At 52.0% G+C, this 24223-nt stretch overlaps 1 protein-coding gene across 4 annotated transcripts in view; it reads right to left on the bottom strand.

Annotated features, from left to right (window-relative positions):
* Positions 1–24223, bottom strand: part of LOC116940056 (tumor protein p53-inducible protein 11-like) — a 79918-nt gene that overhangs the window by 12193 nt on the left and 43502 nt on the right. For all 4 annotated transcript variants that reach the window (XM_032949336.2, XM_032949340.2, XM_076065472.1 and 1 more), the window contains one exon: positions 7340–7398. In XM_032949336.2, the coding sequence (XP_032805227.1) occupies positions 7340–7398 (59 nt within the window). The remainder of the gene's footprint in view (positions 1–7339; positions 7399–24223) is intronic.

Raw genomic sequence — 24223 nt, 5'->3', positions numbered from 1 at the left:
GTTGAGAGGGGGGGTTGAGAGGGGGGTTGAGAGGGGGGGTTGAGAGGGGGGGTTGAGAGGGAGGGTTGAGAGGGGGGTTGAAAGGGGGGGGTTGAGAGGGGGGTTGAGAGGGGGGGTTGAGAGGGGGGGTTTGAGAGGGGGGTTGAGAGGGGGGTTGAGAGAGGGGGTTGAGAGGGGGGGTTGAGAGGGGTGGTTGAGAGGGGGGTTGAGAGGGGGGTTGAAAGGGGTTTGCGCGGCAAAGATGATCCTGGCAGAGAACAGATCCAGAGGAGCGGGGGGATTATTGAAGACGCGCCGATTTGCAACGTTTCGGGCAACGAAGAGGGGATTCAGGTATCCTGTGACCCCCTCCCGCTCCTCAGTGCTGCTGAGTCGCGGGAGGGGGGGGGTCACTTCCCAGACGGTGAATCTACGTTGGGTGTGGAGAGTCGAAGAATGAAAATTAAACAACCGAATAGATTAGAAATTAACGAAAGCAGCAATATTGCTTGTCGTTCACATCAACATTCAATCAGTGGCAGTCCCGCGTTTAGTGTTGCCTGCACGGGCCGCCAAATGCACGAAACGGGCTCGACGCTGTGGTATGCCGGTGACGTCATCACGCAAGTGTGCGCGGTGACGTCACCACCGGCTCAAATTTGTGGATCCAAGTGGAGGGATCTTACACGGGGGCTCATGTCGATGTCGACTGTTGCGTCACTCGTCAGCTGACGACGTGGGATGTATTTGTCTTTCACGTTCACGTCGTGTGGACTCGTTCATACGAGTCGTAGTGTTCAAGTGCAGCCTCAAGGTCTTCATCTCTCCTGCTCTACCGTCGGAACTAAATAGTTAACACACACATACACATCCCTCTTGTCCCGGAGATGCCAACCTACCCACTGCGGTTGCATTGAAAGGCGATGGGAATCCACATTGCGTAGTGAAAATGCCCTTCTTCTCTTCCCGCCTGCGACAAAAGTCAAATGGATTTTATTTGTTGCGGCCATACACGGGGCCTCCAAAAACGCAGCAGCTGCGTCGCTATCGCTGCCTCGCAGCGGATACAATCGTCGTGGGCTGACGGCAATGATGGGCTCTCTGACAGAGAGAGAGAGGCCACGCGGGATTATTGACTTACATCAGAAGCCTATCAATTTACACGAAGCGTCAATCTGTGTTCGTCTGGCTCGGCGATGGTGGCCAGCGGCTCCCAAGTGGAAGGTTGCGAGTTCAGATGCTGATTGCGGATTCAGCCTCAGCCGATGGTGCTCGCTTCACCATGCCGGGCAGTGTAGGCTGGAGGGCACGTGTTCACAACGGCGTGGCACCTAAAGGTGAGGTGTGACCAGGACCACGCCCGGCCACCTTTGCCTCCCCAGTGCTGATGATGTATGTATACACGGTGCGCCAGATACTCATTTAAGGTTGAATGAATCCCAAGGGGGCTCAGGGTTGGTTGACACATCACTCGCTGCTGGTGGCAGCCGTGGAAAGGAATTAAAATCAGGAGATGAGGTTTTTATTGGGTTAGATGGATGATATCGGTCACGAAAGCCTACGTGTTAAACTGAAATCAGGACGCCGCGCTCGTAGCGTCTCTATTATACACAGATACATCTCTGCAATGATTGAGGGCCATTGCCAGAAATGTCACCTTTATATCCTTTTAGAGGCAGCGTCATTGGTGAATGTGTTGAGTTTGTGTTCGTATGCGCCGCTGCTAATCACTTAGCCACACGGGGTAAGAGGCATTGAAAGAAGGCTCCATCACATCCTGCGGGCATTCCATATCGCGGGGTAGGCAGCAAGGAGAAGAGCACAGCATCAAGAGGCTCTCGTCCCCTTTCATACGAGACGATGAATGGGGCTTCGAGATAGAGAGGAGAGCCCTTCAGGTCATGGCCAGCCATCGAAACGGGGTGGAAAATGGAGCCAGTGAAGCCCGCGAGCGCCCCTGTTGTGAGCTAATGTGTGGAAGCTCCCAAGCTAGTGGAGCGACACGTCGGACAAAACGCCGAACAACATGCAGTACATCGCGAGAACACGGCTGGGAGGTACACAGCACGAAGCATAATTAGTGTACGGTCTTCTTACCCGTCCATAACTGGATGAAGGCCTGCCCACGCCCAACCGGCCGTGGGGGTCGTTTGACTTTACTGCACCGGTCAGTGCATAGAAGTACAGTATAACAATGGATGTTGCTTCCCTGCCCTCTGCTGTGCGTGGTGCCCACACAACCCAAGGACTAACCAGGCTCAAACTTGCTTAGCCTCTAAGATCCCCAAGAGATGGGCCGGTACAACTAAACAACCGCAGCTAATAGTCGACTTCAAATGTTAGGGGGGTTCTTCGACTTCGTCGATTAATCGCTGCTTCTCCACACTCGTTCTTTCTCTTTTCACGCAACGGATTATCTCCATTGGACGCAATCGCCTCCATCACGAGCACGCAGACCGCACACACAGTCCCCTGTCTCCCTCCCCACCTCCTTGGCAGCCAGCCCAGCACCCCCCCCACCTCCCTAATCCGTCTATCGCCGGTCTAATGATGCGTTTCGCCGGCCAAACGACGCAGAGTGAATCTGGGCACAATTGCAACGTCCTTAGCAGATGGCGAGACTGAGCGAGATGTGCCCAGCCGCACGAGCGAGGAGGCGGTGTTGTTGTTCCGAGCTGACTGGGGGGGGGGGGGCACGCGGGGTGGTCCAGGGTTGCATTGAACGCTCGCGCGATTGTGCGGAGGCAAAGAGGAGGAGGGAGGAGGAGGAGGAGGAGACCGAGAGGAGGTGGGAACGAGGAGGACGAGGGGGAGTTGTGGTTGATTTTAGAATCCTCGCCACCACGCATACCCTGGCGGGTAGCAGCTGACAAACCCCCCTTATAATCATAACAACAAAGAGTCCCTTTGTCAATCCACTGCTGGATGAAGGCTTCCCCGTGTTGTATCGGTCATAGGGATTGTCTCACCAGACTGATGGGACAAGTGCTGTTCGCGAGCACCTATTAAGTAGGGCACGGGACGTTAAGGGGTGGTATGGCAAGAACCTCGCCCGGCCACTTTTATTTCCCCAAATAATAAATTTACGTTTTTGAAACAATACAATCTGACAGCCTTTTGGTCCTTTTTTTGGACCAAAACAGGTTGCACACCCTGCTGATGCGACCAAAAAAGGCGACTTTTCTCCAGAGACTTTGGCTGCATAAACAAAGGCTGCTGATAAACATCGGGGCAGAGTCCAGGATGACTATGGCCCTTAGCGTCATCTAGGTCTCATCTGGCGATTCTGAACGTGTTTATTGCTTGTATGCACACGTAACAAGGGGCTATACAGACATTAGGCATCGCGTGATGGCGCAGTGTAATTTAATTTCCCTTTTAACGTTTTCCAGATACTGCTGAAAGCGTGGGCTAACCCAAAATAAATATGGATCAGCGTTGAAAGCATTCGTGAAATGATCCCTGCCACTTGTCTGCCTGTGATACAATATACATCAACCTTTAGGATAGAGTTGTGCTGATATTAGGGACTCTCCCGAGAGGAAACCGGCCACATTGATCAAAGGACTGGACAAAAGTTGGAGACAAAAACAAACCTAGCGCTAAAAGAACCCGCCCGGGCATTCCAGCCCTACCAGCTTGGATGCACCCTCCACGGAAAAGCAACTATCTGAGCCCCGTGGTCTCATCGAGGCCTACCCACACACTCTCTTCCTACGGGCGTGAGCGCTGCCGTTATTAAACGGCTTCGAGGACAAACGCATGTTGGAAAGCGTAACGAACCCATGCGTGGGTATGATTGTTCTTCCTTGTCTCCGTAAGTCTCGGGGCACGGTTGGCGTGGTGCAGGAGGATGAAACAAAGCGCCCCTGCCGGCATCATCTCGGCTGGTTCCTCCCCCACCCAGCCCCCCATTCAATCCCCCACCCCCCACCAGCCCCCCATCCAGCTGAAACAGACAACAGCTGTCGAGATGGGAGCGATGCGTTTCCCGAGATTAATCAAGATTCAGGTCGGTGCCCTGGCGAGAGTGGAGCGACGGTTATCGCCATTGGCAACCCTGATCAATTTGGTACGAAATTCCACATTCCCATGACGGGGGCGAGTTGATCAATAGAACATCAACTGATGACATGATGAAATGACGATGATGACTTCCAAGAACGTGATACTAACAAATATCGACTGTTAGTCCATAACACTGCCCGAAATGCACAACACTGCCCTAAATGTATGAACGTCACAGATAGTATAAAGAAGGGTCATTGTCCGAAACGTCACCTATTATATATGTCTTACTCTTTAGGGCAGTGCTGTTGATATACCTGTTGAGCTTTTGGAATGAAACTGATTCAACAGAGGACCGTGGTGGCGACGGATTCTCGGAGGCGTTCATCCAGCAGTGGATCGCTCATGTCCGCTGCTGCTGCTGGAGGTAAAACCAGCTGGGTCGTCCCCTCCACCACCCCCACCCGCACCCGGAATGTGAACTTAGATGTTTACAATTGTGGGGAGCTGAGCCCTTTGACCACTGCATCACCATCCATGCGGATTCATATTTTGTATGGACAAGCGGATGCAATATCCGTGATGGGGGGGGGGGGGGCAGAAGAGGTGGAGGGGGTCGGGGGGGGTGTCACGGGGGGAGGGAGGGGGCTGTGATTGACAGCTCTTTCCGATCGTGGTGTGTGTGAGTCTATAGCCACACGAGACAAAAATGAAAATCTCTCGTTTCTCGGATAAGCATCATCCCATTTATATTGCTCGTGCAACCGGGAATAGCCCACAAATGTTGTATATATATAGTCCACGCATAGATACAAAGACGCACCACACATACAAATACAGTATATAGTCACGGTGATGAGGAGCAGTCGCGTGCAATGCGCCTTGGTTGCGGACCGCTTTCCTTTGGTATTTATCGCCCAGTAATTTCCTCTCAGCTGCGGGTTTCATTAATATCGATAAGAGTTCATTAGGGGCTTCATTATCATTGCACCGTAGTGAGCGCGGCGGTGGCGATTTGGAAACCCGGCGGCCAAACGGACCGCGGTGCGGCGTGAGCCACAGAGAAGCTTCACTTCGGAGTGCCGGGTGGGAGGACGGGCTCTGGGCGAGATGGACAGGTCCGTGACAATCTCGAGTTACGTCAGAGATTTCATAACAACTCGTGCCACCGTCAAACCGACAGCATCTCTTAAGCGCATCGCGAGGGCGGCAGCAGCGACAGCTTTGCAAAAGTTGCCCATAAAACAGATTTGCGGGAAATTGCATTTCAAACGGCCTCGGTTTCGTCTGTAACATAAGTAAATAAATAAAATCTGCGCCGCTTGGGGAAACGAGAGCCGCGGTGCCGTTATCTTCACTTTCATGAGCACGGCTGTCTGCAGACTGCCGCGGATTTCTAAGTCCGAGCGTGGAGATGGTTTGTCAGTGCTGATGATTCACGCTGACGATAGGAGGGTGGTGCTGGGTGTTACTAAACTCATTAAATATAAAACACACGCGCTCCCTTTAAACGGAATCGCATCACTGAACGAGGTGGCTGTCTGGTTGATGGGATTCATAATGATCGTGTCAGAAACACGTGCACAAAGACAAAGATCTCCGTTTTTTTGCCTTAACACTGTTGTTAAGGCAAGCCATGTGTGCCAGAATCTATGAAGGCCGGCACGACACAGGAGACGGTGTTTACACACTGCAATAGCTACTAACTTCACGGCTGAGACGATCCAGCGGGGCCGTTTGAAAGATGTGCCACTGTTATTGGTCGTGAGCGGGAATTGAACTCGGGTGGCCGGGTACGTAGCGCAGTGCGCTAACCACTACACTACCGCTCCCCCCCTACACACACCACAGGTACACACCACAGGTACACACCACACGTACACACCACACGTACACACCACAGGTACACACCACACGTACACACCACAGGTACACACCACACGTACACACCACAGGTACACACCACACGTACACAAACCGAGCGGACGCACACAGCCGAGAGGGCGAATCGAAGCCCCAATCTTTAAAGGTGTATTGAAAATGTTTCATACTGCGACTGATACTCCTGCTGTTATGGAGTGACTTATGCAGCCAGCTATGGCTGCAAAGTTTGGTCGTACATGTTATGTATATCGTTTATTGTTAAATTTTAATCACAATTCCTATGATTACTGTTAAGTTGTTTTTATCGCTTTAGTTTGGTGATTTTGAAAGCGTTTTGGTTTAGCCATGTTTGTTTGTTGTAGTACAGAGTTAGCCTGATAACTTTAATATAAATTGTCTTAAGGTTGTTATTATTTGACTTGCATCCCACTGGGATTTTTGCACACAGCGTTGAAATGCGGTGTTTTTTCTTGAAGACTTTGCTGTTTTTTCCTGGATTTTTCTGTTGCGTGTAGTCACTTAAAGATGTTTCTTGTTCATGTTTTTGTTTGTTGCGGTTGCACCTGAGTCAAGAGCCGCATGGCTCACAGGGTTATACCTCCTAATAAATGAAACTGAAAACTGAGTCTGAGTGTCTATGTCTTACTCTCTCTCGGGGTGGTGATCGTGGCGTGGCCGTGTCAGTTACACCACCGAGGCTCTGGATTTTAAATCCGAGTTTCACCTGCCGATTGCTTTCTTGTGTGTGCATCGTGGTTAGCCGGTAGTGTAGTGGTTAGCGCACTGCGCTACGAATGCGCTCACGACAAATAACAGTGGCGAACATTTGAATCGCTCCTAGGTCTCTCCTCGGTCGAGCCATCCTGAAAAGTGAAGTTGGTTCCGTGTGTAAACATCGACACTGGGGAGGCTGGGCGTGGTGTGTGCTAACCCACCCCCTCAAACAACACTTTCCCCGACACTCTCTCGGAGGCTATATGGGAGATCTTTGCCCCCTGATGCGCGCTGGTACGCGTGAACGCGTGTGCACGCGCGTGAACGCGTGTGCACGTGCGTGAACGCGTGCGCAGAGCCACGCTCGTTTCCCTTGAGGAGATGAAGCGAGATGATGGGGCGGTGTGGGCGAGAAGTGAGGGGGGTGATGAACGTAGTGAGAACGGAGGGCAGTGGCAGGGAGGAGAGAGACGTTGAAGGAGAGGAAGGCAGGAGATGAAGAAGGAGGCAGGGACTGTGAGGTGGTGAGGGGGGGCGAGGTTGGGAGGAAGGAATTGGAGGGAGGAAGCGGGGTTGGGAGGAAGGATTTGAAGGAGGCGAGCGAGGCGTGCAGGGTGCAGAGGAAGTGACGGGAAGGGGCAGGGCGGGGGTCAGCCCTGAGGAGAAGGTGCGAGGGACGGAGGGGGGGGCATGCACAATGGTGCGGGGGGGGGGAGATGGAATCCACCGAACCCACGACCACGTCGCCTCTCACCTGAGTCCGACAGGCTGCCGCACCGTAAACTTCTGCTCGTTGCCCAGAACTTGGCTGATCTGCGGCCACAGAGAGGGGGGCGGGGAGGTAGACCACACAGAGCGGTTTATCGCGAGACGTCGAGACGCGTTTACCCACGCATGCCGACACCGGCAGACACCGTAGTCTATAAATTATTATCGCCAGACCACTTGGATCTCTCGGCGCGGCAGTCACCACGGAAGAGGCGTCCACCAGCAGGTTGGGTGCGCTAGGGTAAAGTGTGGGCACTCGAGGCACACAGCAGGCCAGAGCGGCGTGAGCGAGCAAATCGCCTTCAACTGTCCCCCACATTCATCGCCCCGGCGTGCGGCCTTAACAACATCATCAACAACAACATCTTTAATAACAACATCTTTAACAACAACAGCCCGCCGGAACATAAAATGCACGAGGTGCGATGCCATTTTTCCACGCGAGACAAACGACGGCTTTCAATGCGGGAGGAGATGCGACGGTGTGGGATTGCCCGCACACAAAGATCCCCCACCGTGTAGTTTTAACAAGCTGTTGGGGCAAGTGCTGTTAGCGAGCACCTATGAAGGTCGGCACGGCACACGCCGCTATGAGTACACGTGTCACTACTGCACTATGACTACACGTGTCACGTGTCCGTCCGTGTAGTGGGGACAAAAACATCGCTCGGGCAGCCCGACAAGCCACACGTCCCGGAGGCGGGGACTCGCATCGGTCGACTCACAACATCATCATCGTCACGGCCAGCAGGAGCAACAGCGACAATGAAATGATCCAACTCTCCGATTTCTTTTTGGCTTCTTCATGAACCGAATTAATGCCCTGAAAAAGCCCCTAGCACGTGCAGCGTAACGTCGGACATCACGCCGAAGAGCACACGGAACGAAATGACACGTCACGTGCAGCGTAACGCCTGGCGCTGTATCAGGAGAGGCATGCGGAGTAAGGGGGCTAACGCTAGGGGGGTAGTCGGGCCAGGAGACGCGCTATCGCCAAAGTTATTCACAAATCACCGTCGCCCAAATCCTTAACTACAAAGCGGCCAGTAACAACACAAACAGCACACCACAAACAGCACACCACAAACAGCACAACACAAAAGTAGAGGCCGACCGAAATTCGGTGTCGGTTTCGGCGCCGGAAGTTGGCAAATGGCCACTTTCGGCATCGTTTCGGCTTTGCCCGAAAGTCAATTTTGAACTTTCGGCATCGTTTCGGCTTCGGCCGAAACTGATATTGACTTTCGGTCGTCAACGGAAGATCTATGTTTAGAATATAACGCTCGTGCGTGGAGTCTCTTTGGCGGGACAACAAAGTGCTGAGTTGTCTGTTCCCAGCCGTCTGCCCGCATTGGCTTTTGTGTTGCGTTCGCTTAAGTTGACACGCGTGCTGATACCGAGATTCGAAGTCTGACAAATATTGATATTCACTTAGTGAATAGTTCCGTAGCGAATTAGTGATAACGAAATTACGAATCTGAGCGAAGTAAAAATGTAAAGTTAATAAACGGAGCAGTTAATCATGCGGTGTGGGATTACTTCACTCAAGTCGATTCTGATGCAAGCAAGGCGCATCAACCTGCTGGGCGAGAATAAGTAAAAACTGGTATTTCTTAACTGCAACATTCGTTTGGTTTGATATAATTACTAAGTAAGTAACACCTAAAGATTTGATATTTAGCGACTCTTACTGCAGGCTCTGAATGATTAGTTCTAGATTTCTTTTAAATTAAAGTAGCATTGCATCATGAAATATTTCATAGATCTTGTGTCCAGTAACTTCGGTTATAAACCTTTCTGTTTCGGTCGCGGTCGAAAGTGAAGTTAAACTTTCGGCTTTGGCCGAAAGTAAATTTTTAACTTTCGCGTCGGCCTCTAAAACACAGCCAGAACATAGACTACCACACACATACACAACACGGCACAATATAGACTACCACACACATACACAACACAGCCACAACATAGACTACCACACACATCCACAACACGGCCACACCATAGACTACCACACACATACACAACACGGCCACAACATAGACTACCACATACACAACACGGCCACAACATAGACTACCACACACATACACAACACAGCCACAACATAGACTGCCACACACATACACAACACAGCCACAACATAGACTACCACACACATACACAACACAGCCACAACATAGACTACCACACACATACACAACACAGCCACAACATAGACTACCACACACATACACAACACGGCCACAACATAGACTACCACACACATACACAACACAGCCACAACATAGACTGCCACACACATACCCAACACGGCCACACCATAGACTACCACACACATACACAACACGGCCACAACATAGACTACCACACACATACACAACACGGCCACAACATAGACTACCACACACATACACAACACGGCCACAACATAGACTACCACACACATACACAACACAGCCACAACATAGACTGCCACACACATACACAACACGGCCACAACATAGACTACCACACACATACACAACACGGCCACAACATAGACTACCACACACATACACAACACGGCCACAACATAGGCTACCACACACATACACAATACGGCCACAACATAGACTACCACACACATACACAACACAGCCACAACATAGACTACCACACACATACACAACACAGCCACAACATAGACTACCACACACATACACAACACAGCCACAACATAGACTACCACACACATACACAACACAGCCACAACATAGACTACCACATACATACACAAAACAGCCACAACATAGACTACCACACACATACACAACACGGCCACAACATAGACTACCACACACATACACAACACGGCCACAAGATAGACTACCACATACATACACAACACAGCCACAACATAGACTACCACACACATACACAACACAGCCACAACATAGACTACCACACACATACACGACACGGCCACAACATAGACTACCACATACACACAACACAGAGTATACAAAACACACTCTTTGGTTCTTGTGGTAAAGTCACGTAGGTGAAAAAATAAAATAAAAATAAATAAACAAAACACGTCACAGACAGTTACAACACAAACACAACACGGCACACACACACATAGCTCCATATTCATGATGAACCGCTTAGTTCACGAAGTGGGATGACAGAAGCGCTGTGCAGATGCCACCGGAGCAGGGCCGAGGGAGGAGAGAGAGACAGAGGGGAGATCGGGAGGGTGCGGTGGGGCGAGACACGGGGGCAAGGACGTGGCTCGAGAAGACGCGGTGGAGAGAGGCTCTCGGAGAGAGATGGAGAGAGAGAGCGAGACGCTGATCCCCCCCCCCCCCCGTGCATTCAGTGAAACTTCTGGCTCAGCAGAAGACAAAATAACGATATACAATGATAGATGTCGGCATTTGTGCCGGCTGGTCTATCTTATATTGAAATAAGCGACGGGGCATTGCACGCAATTGCATTAGCTCACAAAAGCAGCCATTAACACCACGCATGCCGTGCCACTGAGATGCGGAGAGCGATTTAATGCAACCGTATCTCGGGATGTTTGCATAGATAAGTGGTGGCGAGGTGGGAGGGTATGAGTATAGCGAAAGGGGGGCACAGGAATGCATCTTGTTGACAGACTACTTTGTGACAAACACAACCCCCATTTACATGTTCAGCCATTCTCAATCCACCAAAGGTTAAGGTCTCCAGAATCACGGGGGATTTTTGACCATACCTCCCCACGCTGGCCGTCGTGGGCTGGGGTGGTGAAGGGAGGGCACAGGAGGAGGCAAGGATCGGTTCGAACATCATGATGTGTGGTGTTGTTGTAAACGTCACCCCTCCTGGGTGAAGTTGTTGTTGTAAACGTCACCCTCTAGGGGTGAAGTGAGCGAAGAGGGAATGGCGCACGCACTGAACGCGCAATTCACGAGTCTGTACACAGAACACAGAGAGTGACGTGTACACAGAACACACAGAGTGACGTGTACACAGAACACACAGCGACGTGTACACAGAACACACACACACAGCGACGTGTACACAGAACACACACACAGAGCGACGTGTACACAGAACACACACACACACAGCGACGTGTACACAGAACACACACACACAGCGACGTGTACACAGAACACACACACACACAGCGACGTTTACACAGATAGGCACGAGTGCAGATGGGTTTTATGGCAAGGCTCTTGTACAGACGCGACCCAGTAGCCACACCAATACTCAATTGAAATATAACTTCGTTTGAACTTATTTTTGTGTTTAGTTTATTGTCCTTCCCCGGCATCTCCGATCAATAATTGATTACGTACGGTGCGAAAGAAGTTCAACATACATACAAGCACCCAGCGGTAGCGCCGTCAGGGTTTGTTGCATAAATTCGCAATGCGAACCCCAGGCCGTCCTGGTTAATGCTGCGGGTGTATTAACCGCGAATAACATCGCGTCGGCTGCGTCACAGTGGACGTAAAACATCCCGTGACGTCATTACAAATGAGCAAAGGCCACGTGGCGCCACCGTCACGGCCCAAATGTGCACTTGACACGGGCGATTTACTTAACCGGGAAACACACGGCAATCGTCGTTCTGTAAAAAAAAAAAAACTCCTTTTCAGGATCCTCCTGAAAAGTAAAATTGAGACTCATTATTAGTGAGGGTTTCTTGGGAAAACAAAGACGAATAATAACAACAAATTACAGTAAAATACTGACGCAGCCACGCGATAACGCTGCGAAATATAATTACTTTTTAAATGCTTATCTCCTAATGAGCTGCTATCAGCGCCACGCTGCCATGAGTCGGGGAACCCGTTTTCTTGTATCTGGACCCCTCGCGGAAAGCAAAGGACAACCGCGGAAGACGACACCGCAGAACGCCTTGCGAGCTTCCTGCCATCGCAGTGTGGCGCCTCACCTCTCCACACTGCGTGAGACGCGGGCCGCTCGTCGCGCGGCAGCCCAACCGATGCGTGGTGGAGACTTTTTTTTCTTCTCAGTCCAAAAATAGACCCGTGTAAGGGCTGAGCGCCGAGTTAAGTGGAAACCAAGTTCACGTGATGGGCTTTTTGGAGCCATTGGTCACCGCCGTGGCGTAGCAATCGAGAGTGCTGGCGATGTAACTGCACGGTGCCGCGCGGTCCGGATCTTGGCGCAAAGGCGCCGGGCTGTGAAGAGGGAGGGGAATGGAGCGGGTGGCCCCCTCCTAATAACTATAAAACTAAACTTGTTTTTATTTTTACCAGGTGAGACACATTGAGCTATGTTGTTCTATTTCAGAAGCCACCTGGCCACAAATGATAGCTCAACGAAGTGGCTTATCACGTGGAAATTTAGAGCATACTCTAAGCGCATATTGAGTCTACATGTGGAGGTAAAAACCGGAGGACCCGGAGAAAAATCCACGTGACCAAGGGGAGAGACACGCCAACTCAAAATATACAAGAGGCGTCAGGGTCGGGATCGAGCCCACGACCTCCTGTACACCAGGCGAGGAAGTGAACGTCTCCCAGCCACCGTGACACTCTCTGTGGCGTGGTCCGCGTGGCCCATGCTGACCGCGCTACGCAACGGGGTCACCACCTTAGAACCCGGTGGGATCACAGTTGGGGGGGGGGGGGGCAGAGACCCGGATTCGAACCTAGGTCCGCAACGAGGCCGTTAAAACCCACGTGGAGCCACTCGGACCACCTCCATCGTGTTTATTAACGCACCGTCAGGGGTGGGCAAGGCACGGTCAATTTGAAACGAAATCTAGGCAAACATTTTCATGCAAAATAAGCGTGAGTGGCGAAATGGTCTGCTATTGTCCAGCGTGCATTCTGCTCGAGCTCTCAGCCACGGCGTGCACGAGGAAAGGCTGCGATGCCCGTGGCAATACATTTTTAGAATTCAGGAGGGGGGGGGGGCTAAGTCCCATTCAACCCCCCCCCACCGACGCTTTGGGGCGATGAGTCGGCAGTGGAATTCATCGCTGACTAATTTGCGAGCCATACGTGCCCGGAACATTTGATGCGATGGGAAGCTCCCCCCGTGAGATTTGCACTTCAGAGTCAGTGCGAGGGGAGGGATAGCGGAGGAGGATGATGGGCAGGAAAGGTGGGAGAGTTGTGGGGGGTGTGTGAGCTGTTCTCACACATTGGCAGGTGTCCTTTCGGTGGAGGTAAAGGTTTGCTTTCATCTCCGCATGAAAATACGAACAATGTCGCAGTCACGAGCAATTACGTCGCCTCCTCTCGGCGGTCAACGCCCTCGGCGCAGGCCGTGAAGCCGGCTGGCGTTTTGCCTTCGTCTGGGTCCGCGCCTGCCCATTGGGATGGTTTTGTGGCTGTTTTTTACAGTTGTATCGCCTTTAATGTCCTGTTCGTTGCGCAACGATTTGTCGCGACGTGACCACTCGCCGTGACCCTGCGGGTGGGTTTCGCGGTGCGGCTGTGTGTGTTTTAGAGTCGTGCCGCGTGCTGCTCGGCGCGATGTCCGACGTTTCGTTCCACGTGTAGCTCGTTAAGAAGTTCCCTGCACGTGTGTGTGTGACATCATAGGTCCCCCTTGCAAAATAGATCCAGGTGCGATTGTTCACGTAAATCCACTGCTAGATGAGCGCCTCCCCACGCCGTGCGGGTCGTGGGTGTTATTTGACCATACTTCGCCATACTGGTCAGTGAGATTTGTTGATGGAGGGCAGCATAGCAGTACAGTACGACGGTGTATTTTTTTCCAACTTCTACCTACCCAGCACATATCCCCGAAGTCGCCGATGAGGATCTGTTAGTATGCAAGTGGTCACCCATCCAACCAGTAAACAGGATGAAGCCCGCTTAGCTTCCGAGATCGCGCGGATCGCCGGTGGGTTGGCCATACTACGCGTGTGTGTGTGTGTGTCATCACACGCGTGTGTGTGTGTCATCACACGCGTGTGTGTGTGTGTGTCATCACACGCGTGTGTGTGTGTCATCACACGCGTGTGTGTGTGACGATACGCGTGTGTGTGTCATCACACCCGTGTGTGTGTCATCACACGCGTGTGTGTGTGACGATACGCGTGTGTGTGTGTGTGGCCATACGTGTGTGTGTGTCACCACACGCGTGTGTGTGTGTGTGTGTGACCATACGTGTGCGTGTGTCACCACACGCGTGTGTGTCATCACACGCGTGTGTGTGTGTGTGTCATCACACGCGTGTGTGTGTGTGTGTCATCACACGCGTGTGTGTGTGTGTCATCACACGCGTGTGTGTGTGTGTCACTACACGCGTGTGTGTGACTATACACGTGACCGGGGACATTGAGAGCCTGGGGCACCGAGCGGGTCCGAACAGAGCCGGAGCGAGGGAGGGAGGGCGAATGCTGCCACCCAGCAACCTCCTCCAAAAAACATCTCAATTAACTCGACAATGTGGTGGTGATGCTTCTGCTCCTGTGTGGGCGGTGGTTCACAAGCACCAAGCAATAAACGTCTCCACACACTCATAAAACACGTCATCTTCACAGCAACAGATGTATGCAAGAGGTGACTTTCCTGGCAACTATCCTTTTTCTGTTATAAAGAAGAAGGGCCGTTTCTCGAAACGTCGGATTTGATCATATATATGTTTTCTGTCAGGCCACTGTTCGTGACAAATGTGCTGAGTGTTTGTTATTCGCAAATGATGCATTGTTCCCGGTAACCTCACACACACACTTAAGTTAAATATATCCGAATGTAATTGGCTATGGTTTGGCTATAATTAATGAATAATCGGAAAAGCTCTGAAGTGAGCAGGAAGTTGCTGGTCGCGGGTCTCGAGTCCCAGGCGAGGTTTCTCTGCGTGTGTTTTCCTGTGAACCCTACAAACACGTCCCCGTTCCTACGCAGCGACAAAGACACAGATCCCCCGTATAGCCTTAATGGATTCTTGGGGCAAGTGCGGTGAGCGAGTAGCAGCACCTATGAAGGCCGGCACGGCACACGAGGGGGTGGGTGGCCGGCACCGCGCTCTGCCGCCGTTGTCGGAGCGCAGCGAGCGAGCAGCTCCACAATCACTCCCCGTACAGTGACATGCAAATACCCACGTGGAAAAAAAAACACACGCACACGTACAACAAAGACAAATACAAAGATTCCCGTAAAGGAAAAATTTCCTGTTGGGGCAAGTACCCATGAAGGCCGACGTTGCGCACGAGGGAGTGGCGTTCCTAGGCACCACGCTCGACCGCTTTAGTTTCCACAGAGGCCGATCTTGACACCGCTGGTGCCAGTGATCGGCAAGTCCACTCAGCTCCACTTCCTTCTGTACCGCAACAGAACATTACTTCTCGAGCCCGTGCACACCAGTTTAGCCCTCTCGATCCAACCAAACAGAATGCGGTGTATGCGCATGCCGGCTACATGAGCCAGCCAACGCTGTCTCTCGCCTGCGGGAGGAACTGATTGATGGGGCTGTGTACAGATATTTCAAGGATCGCTACATACACAATCCAGCCTGGTTAAACCCAGGATGGATCGTAAGCAGCCCATCCCGGACGTTTCAAGCCGGCGCATACATATACTAACACATACATACACTAACACATACACCAACACATACATACACCAACACATACATACACCAACACATACATACACCAACACATACATACACCAACACATACATACACCAACACATACATACACCAACACATACATACACTAACACATAATACACTAACACATACATACACTAACTCGCGTATACGTGGATAGTAAACACAACACACGTTTGGCCTCCCACACTCATGTCCAGCATGCGGTGGCCAGCCGAGACCACCCCAAGGGGCTAGCTCTGAATGGGGGGCACACGGCGTGTGTGGGGGTGGCGGGCCGGGGCACTGCTATTCAATTGGGGGGCACGAATCCCCCAAACGCCAGCACAATAACCATTGGTATAGCGGTGCCGGAGTCCTCGTTCCGGCACGACAAGTGGTGCACTGGGTTACACAGAGGAGAAGGCTGCACATTAGGGGTACACAGAGGGGTACACAGAGGAGAAGGCGATGCTGCACATTAGGGGGGGGGGCATTACCGCTCCAGTAAACCCCTCACATTGCCTCTCCCGCTCCTCCGTGAAAGAAAAAAAAATTGCCCAAAGTAATTCTCTGGCCCACTCACTGCCTTAATGAGTTACTAGCGGAGCTTCCTCCGCGTAATTAATTGCGGTTGTCAGCTCCTCTCGCTGGCACTGAGCAGCGAGCGAGCTTTGGCAACAAGGTCCTGGCCACGACCTCTCTCCGAGGACTGCCAGAGGGGGTCGTCACTAGATGAACGTGGCACAGCTCTTGCAGCTAAACAATTATTATAATACTCGTAGCAGTACTGTACTCACCATAAGCATCGTCATTGTCATTCACAGCAGCATCCAGTGAAGACAGAAATAATAATTTACATTACACAGCAACTTTTATCAATATTCAGAACAAGTCCTGCTAAAACCACCACAAGCGCTTTCCACCTGAACAATCACGCAGTAGATTCCACTCCTGATGTGTCCTTCTGTAGTCGCCCGGTGCGCTATGACCCCACTCCAAGCTATCTGTGGGTTATCATGGACAGAAGCCTGACCTTCAAGCCCCACATAAAATAGATTTGCGAATAGAATACAAAATCAGGAGATGTCCTGCTACAGAACCTTACAGGAATGACTTGGGGCATCTCAGCTGACGGACTGCGACCTGCCGCCCTCTCACTGATCTCGTCAGTGGTAGAGTCACTGCGCTCCAGCCTGTCCTGGCAGCTCCTTAACAAAACTGCAAGATGCACAATTAAATAACGCAGTGTGCGTCTTAACCTAAATATCGAAACCACCACCAATCCCCTGGCTCCCTGTTCTGGCGAACATTCTGCCATAAAACATCCGCAGAGACATCGCGCACGCTACAAGGGAGTTCACACGTCTTCTTGGCAACTGCAACCATCTACCTATCATCAACCAACACTTCCACAATGCACCTCGCCGCGGAGGCTGCTAGCTCCTGGGGATGCTGATGGCTGGCTGGTTTGTGGCTTTCTTGCTGATGAGTGGCAAGGGGACGGGCCAACAAAATGTACCGTGTCATCCCAACTGCGTAACCCCGTGACCAATTGAGTAGATCACTTGCAATGCAAATTACAATTATAATTTATTGATCCTTGATATTGCGCCTATGACCCAGCTGAACTTCTCTGGGCACAGATTTGTTTGACCCGAGAGGGGAGAGAGAGCTGATTTTCCCTTGGCATTGAGAGCGGCGTCGTACTGTGAAGCTCGCCCTTGGCCAATCACACCCGGGTGGGCCCGAGCACGTGAAGTGTCAGCCGCTCGCCACGCAGCGGTGTCCGAGTGGCAGGCTGCCGGAACACCTCGCGTCTCCAGCGACAACGCGCAGACGCAAGCGCACGGCGCTTTGTACCCTCGTGGTCCCTTTTGTCTTGGGTCACCAATCGCAATCATTGTGAGCAAATGTGACCGACCGGCTGACAGCAGCAGTGATGCAGCGATGGACAACTGCGAGATTCCGGTTTCGTCTTCATTCGGGCTCATCGGCACGGTATGGTCAACACTGCTCACTGCTGCGGAGGCTGCCTCTGGGAACCATGTATGTGGAGTCGCCACTTCCACACCGGCTGGACAATGCTGGAGTGATGGACCACCATGCATAGCAGGTGTTATAGGCTGCGGGGGCTATGTTATCGGCAAGTAGAGCGCTGTGCATAAAAAATAAATATCATCCCCCACCCCCGTACCCCGCCCGCCCCCCCTCCCACAACCATGGCTATTGCTAAATAATCTTCCATTACAGAGGCACACCATCTCCGCGCGTTTAGATATCAACAGCAGCAGACGAAGATTCATTCAGCAGCCCCACGTGATTCACGTCCCGAGCGGCGGGGTTGGGGGGGAGTCCGGGCGATGGCCACTTCCGACCGGCGACGCTCCACGCACGCAGCCCAGAGAGAGAGGGAGGGGGGTGATGTTTAATGGCAATAAATAAACAAACATCACCCGCGCGATGTAATCAGAGCGCGCGGGTGCGTGAGATGATCCACGAGGCCCCTTCCTCTACCTCCCTGCTCGGAGCCGCTCGAAAATGTCACGGACACACAGACAAAGATCCCCCGTATAGCCTTAACAGGCGTTTGGGGAAAGCGCTTTTAGCGAGCACCTATGAAAGGGGTGGGTGGCCAGCACCACGCCCGGTCGCCTTTGTCTCTCTCGTGGCGATATTTGCACACCGTGCCAGGTACTCATTTGAGGCTGAGTCGACCTCGGAAGAGGGAGGGGGGCTCAGGACCGATTCAGAGAACCGAGTGGCCGGGTTCGTAGCGTGCTAACTGCTCCACTACCGCTCCTCACAACACAGTGTCACACACACACGCATCACAACACAGTGTCACACACAACAACAACCGCCATTCGCCACAAAGTGGTGGTGACGTCACCACGACGCTTGTGCCAGGCTATGTGCACCCTGAGGCCACGTGAAGTGTCGAACGCCCGCTGGCAGGAGGTCACGGGGCAGACCCAGGTGCCACGGGTCGACTGACTGAGATGACTGGCTGATGCACCACCTGTGCCCCCTACTGTGGCAACCTGCTGTGCTTTAGCCACCCGGCGCTCCGCTCGTTGTTGTGAGCGTCGCTCCTCCGCCCTCCGTTGTTGTTGGAGGGCGACTGCCTCCAACTGCCCAGTAGCGTCCTTCACGAGCCTCCTCCACAGAGGCCGATCTTGACACCGCTGGTACCAGTCATCGGCAAGTCCACTCAGCTCCACGTCCTCCTGTACCACATCACTCCATCTCTTCTCTAGCCCGTGCCGCGCCCGCTTAGCCCCCCCAATCCGGCCGAACAAAAGCTGTTTTGGCATGCGGTGGCTGGGCATGCGGGCTACATGACCCAGCCATCGCAGCCTTCCCCGCCGGAGAAGCTCACCGATGGGACCTTGCCCAGATCTTTCAAGAATTTGTGAGCTCCTCACACAATCCAGTCTGGTTAAACCCAGGATGGATCGTAGGCAGGCCAGCCTAAATGTTTCTAACCGGCGAAGATGTTCCATTAGGGGGGTCCACGTTTCGCAAGCGTAGAGAACGGAGGGAATGACCGTGGCCGAGAAGACCTGAAGCTTAGTGCGGAGCGACAGACCAGGTAGCTTCCACACAGCGTTACGCAAACGATGAAAATATATTGCTGCTCGACTGATTCGGAGTGAGACCTCTGCTGTTAAACTGGAGCCAGTCATAAGCACACTGCCCAGGTATGGGAAACTCTCCACTCTCTCCACAACTGCCCCATCACCGATTGGGAGTTGTGGGGGTGGAGTGTCCGATGGTACAAAATACCCAGGCAGGTGCTTAGTTTTGGTGGGGCTGATGGTAAGGCCCCACCTCTTAGTGGCACGCTCCAGTCTCAGCAGCAGCGTCTCCAACTCCTCCTCTGAATGAGCAGCTATTACCAAATCATCAGCATACATAACGTGGTTGAGCAATAGGGAGCCATCCCTTGACCCACCCGGGCATCGATCAGCCTCCCATTATATCTGTACCATATGGAGATTCCCCCGGTACAGCTATTGAAGGCTTCCCAAACTACGTGGTCAAAATAGATGTTAAATAATGTTGGAGCCAGAGGACATCCCTGTCGCACCCCAAGGTGTACAGGGAATGGCTCTGACTCCCGGCCACGTAGTTTTACCCGGGCCCGCTCACCATCATGAAGGTCCTTAATGATCGTGAGCAGAGGGTCAGGTACTCCAAAAGCACGAAGAACAACCCAGAGCCCAGGCCTACTGATGGTATCATAGGCCTTGACCAGGTCAATAAAGCAGAGATGTAGGTCTTGTTAGAATTCCCTACACCTCTGCTGTAGCAGACGAACAGAAAATATGGCATCTGTGCAGGACCGCCCTTTCCTGAAACCGCATTGGGGCTCCGCAAGCCTCTCCTCAGCGTGCCTGGCAAGGCGATGTAGAATAATCCTTGCCAGGACCTTTTCCGGCACACTGAGGAGTGAGATGCCCCTGTAGTTGTTACAGTCTGTGTGGTCCCCCTTCTTAAAAAGGGGGACCACCAGGGCATCCTTTCAATCCTGCGGAACCCGTCCAGTGGTCCAGACTGTTGTTATGATGTCATATAGGGCAGTCTGTGCGTGTGTGTGTGTGTGACACTGTGTGCTGGCGTGTGTGTGTGACACTGTGTGTGTGTGACACACACACAGTGTCACACACACACACACACCAGCACACAGTGTCACACACACACAGTGTCACACACACACACGCCAGCACACAGTGTCACACACACACGGTGTCACACACACACACACGCCAGCACACGGTGTCACACACACACACCAGCACACAGCGTCACACACACACAGTGTCACACACACACACACCAGCACACAGTGTCACACACACACAGTGTCACACACACACACACCAGCACACAGTGTCACACACACACGGTGTCACACACACACATACGCCAGCACACGGTGTCACACACACACACCAGCACACAGCGTCACACACACACAGTGTCACACACACACACACCAGCACACAGCGTCACACACACACAGTGTCACACACACACACACACCAGCACACAGTGTCACACACACAGTGTCACACACACGCCAGCACACAGTGTCACACACACACAGTGTCACACACACACACACCAGCACACAGTGTCACACACACACAGTGTCACACACACACAGTGTCACACACACACGCCAGCACACAGCGTCACACACACAGTGTCACACACACACGCCAGCACACAGCGTCACACACACACAGTGTCACACACACACCAGCACACAGTGTCACACACACACACACACCAGCACACAGTGTCACACACACACAGTGTCACACACACACACACACCAGCACACAGTGTCACACACACACGCCAGCACACAGCGTCACACACACAGTGTCACACACACACAGTGTCACACACGCCAGCACACAGTGTCACACACACAGTGTCACACACACACACACACCAGCACACAGTGTCACACACACACGCCAGCACACAGCGTCACACACACACAGTGTCACACACACACGCCAGCACACAGCGTCACACACACACACAGTGTCACACACACACACACCAGCACACAGTGTCACACACACACCAGCACACAGTGTCACACACACACAGTGTCACACACACACAAAGTGTCACACACACACACAGTGTCACACACACACACAGTGTCACACACACACACTGACCATTCCTAGTAAACCTACCACCACCCCGCTGTGATTTCGTGGTGAGCGCACTCCACTCCGAACCTGGCGCCCCAAGTTGAATTCCGACTCATGACCAAGAACAGCGATCAATACTTGAGCCGCCAGTCCTAAAATGTGCAGACTAGGTCGACTCAGCCTTAAAATCAGGTGGTGCGTTGTGGAAAAATCAGATTTCTGGAGGCAATAGTCGGCCAGCGTGGTGCTCGCCACACCACCCCCTCGTAGGCGCTCGCCAACCGCACAAACACCCACACACAACAACACAAACACAACAACAACACAAACACACACACAACAACACAAACACAACAACACAAACACCCACACACAACAACAGAAACACAACAACAACACAAACACACACACAACAACACACACACAACAACACACACACACAACAACACAAACACACACACAACACACACACAACAACACAAACACACACACACAACAACACAAACAAAACAACAACACAAACACACACACAACACAAACACAACAACAACACACACACACAACAACACACACACACAACACAAACACAACAACACACACACAACAACACAAACACACACACAACAACACAAACACCCACACACAACAACACAAACACACACAACAACACAAACACCCACACACAACAACACACACACAACAACACAAACACACACAACAACAACACAAACACCCACACACAACAACAACAACACAAACACCCACACACAACAACACACACACACAACAACAACACAAACACACACATAACACAAACACACAACACAAACACACAACAACACAAACACCCACACACAACACCAACACAAACACCCACACACAACAACAACACAAACACCCACACACAACAACAACAACACAAACACCCACACACAACAACAACGCAAACACACAACAACACAAACACCCGCACACAACAACAACACAAACACCCGCACACAACAACACAAACACCCGCACACAACAACAACACAAACACCCGCACACAACAACAACAACACAAACACCCGCACACAACAACAACACAAACACCCGCACACAACAACAACACAAACACCCATACACAACAACAACACAAACACCCACACACAACAACAACACAAACCCACACACAACAACACAAACACACAACAACACAAAGACCCACACAACACAAACACCCACACAACAACACAAAAACACCCAAACATAACAACACAAAAACACCCACACGTAACAACACAAAAACACACGCAAAAACACAAAACACACAACAACAACACAAAACACACAACAACAACACAAACACCAACACACAACAACACAAACACCCACACACAACAACACAAACACCCACACACAACAACACAAAACACACAACAACACAAACACCCACACACAACAACACAAACACCCACACACAACAACACAAACACACACAACAACAACACAAACACCCGCACACAACAACACAAACACCCGCACACAACAACACAAACACACAACAACATAAACACACACAACAACACAAACACCCACACACAACAACAAAAACAACAACACAAACACACACAACAACACAAACACTCACACACAACAACACAAACACCCACACACAACAACACCACAAACACACAACAACACAAACACCCACACACAACAACACAAACACCCACACACAACAACAACACAAACACACAACAACACAAACACCTACACACAACAACAACACAAACACACAACAACACAAACACCCACACACAACAACAAAAACAACAACAACACAAACACCCACAACAACACAAACACCCACACACAACAACAACAACAACACAAACACCCAACAACACAAACACCCACACACAACAACAACAACACAAACACACAACAACAACACAAACACCCACACACAACAACAGCAGCAGCAGCCCGTGCCGACAGCACCGCGCTTGTGCCAGGCTAGGTGTATCAATACGGACACACGGTCTCACACGCACACAACTGAACGAGCCTTGTAAACCCGGCACCGCTGCAGTGGGGGTAGAGGGGGTAGAGGGGGTCGTGGTTACGGGACGGGGTTCCTGTGGGAGCCCCCTTCATTAACGAGGATGTCATTACGCAGCGGCACGCGGGGCGGGCGCGGGGGCGTCACCTGGGAAACCCCGCGCCCGGTGCCGCCACGCGCGGGGGGCGGGGGATGGGGGGGGGGCTCGCACCCCCAATCCCCCCGCATTGTACCGGGCAATGCCGACGGTCACCCCTGGTGGTGGTGGCGGTGGTAGCGGTGGAGGTAGCGGCGCGGGGAACACACCGGGACCGATCTTCATGAACTCCTCTCAATTGGAATAGGACGCGTGTCTGTGTGTCCCAGTGCTTGTGAGTTATTGTGTGTCCCAGTGCTTGTGAGTTATTGTGTCTGTGTGTCCCTGTGCTTGTGAGTTATTGTGTCGGTGTGTCCCTGTGCTTGTGAGTTATTGTGTCTGTGTGTCCCTGTGCTTGTGAGTTATTGTGTCTGTGTGTCCCAGTGCTTGTGAGTTATTGTGTCGGTGTGTCCCAGTGCTTGTGAGTTATTGTGTCTGTGTGTCCCTGTGCT

This window comes from Petromyzon marinus, chromosome 7 (genome assembly GCF_048934315.1).
Source record: "Petromyzon marinus isolate PM22_M1 ecotype Great Lakes invasive population chromosome 7, UKy_Petmar_22M1.pri1.0, whole genome shotgun sequence".
NCBI lineage: Eukaryota > Metazoa > Chordata > Hyperoartia > Petromyzontiformes > Petromyzontidae > Petromyzon > Petromyzon marinus.
The sequence above is the reverse complement of the archived record's forward strand: the minus strand, read 5'-3'. Positions and strand labels throughout refer to the sequence as shown.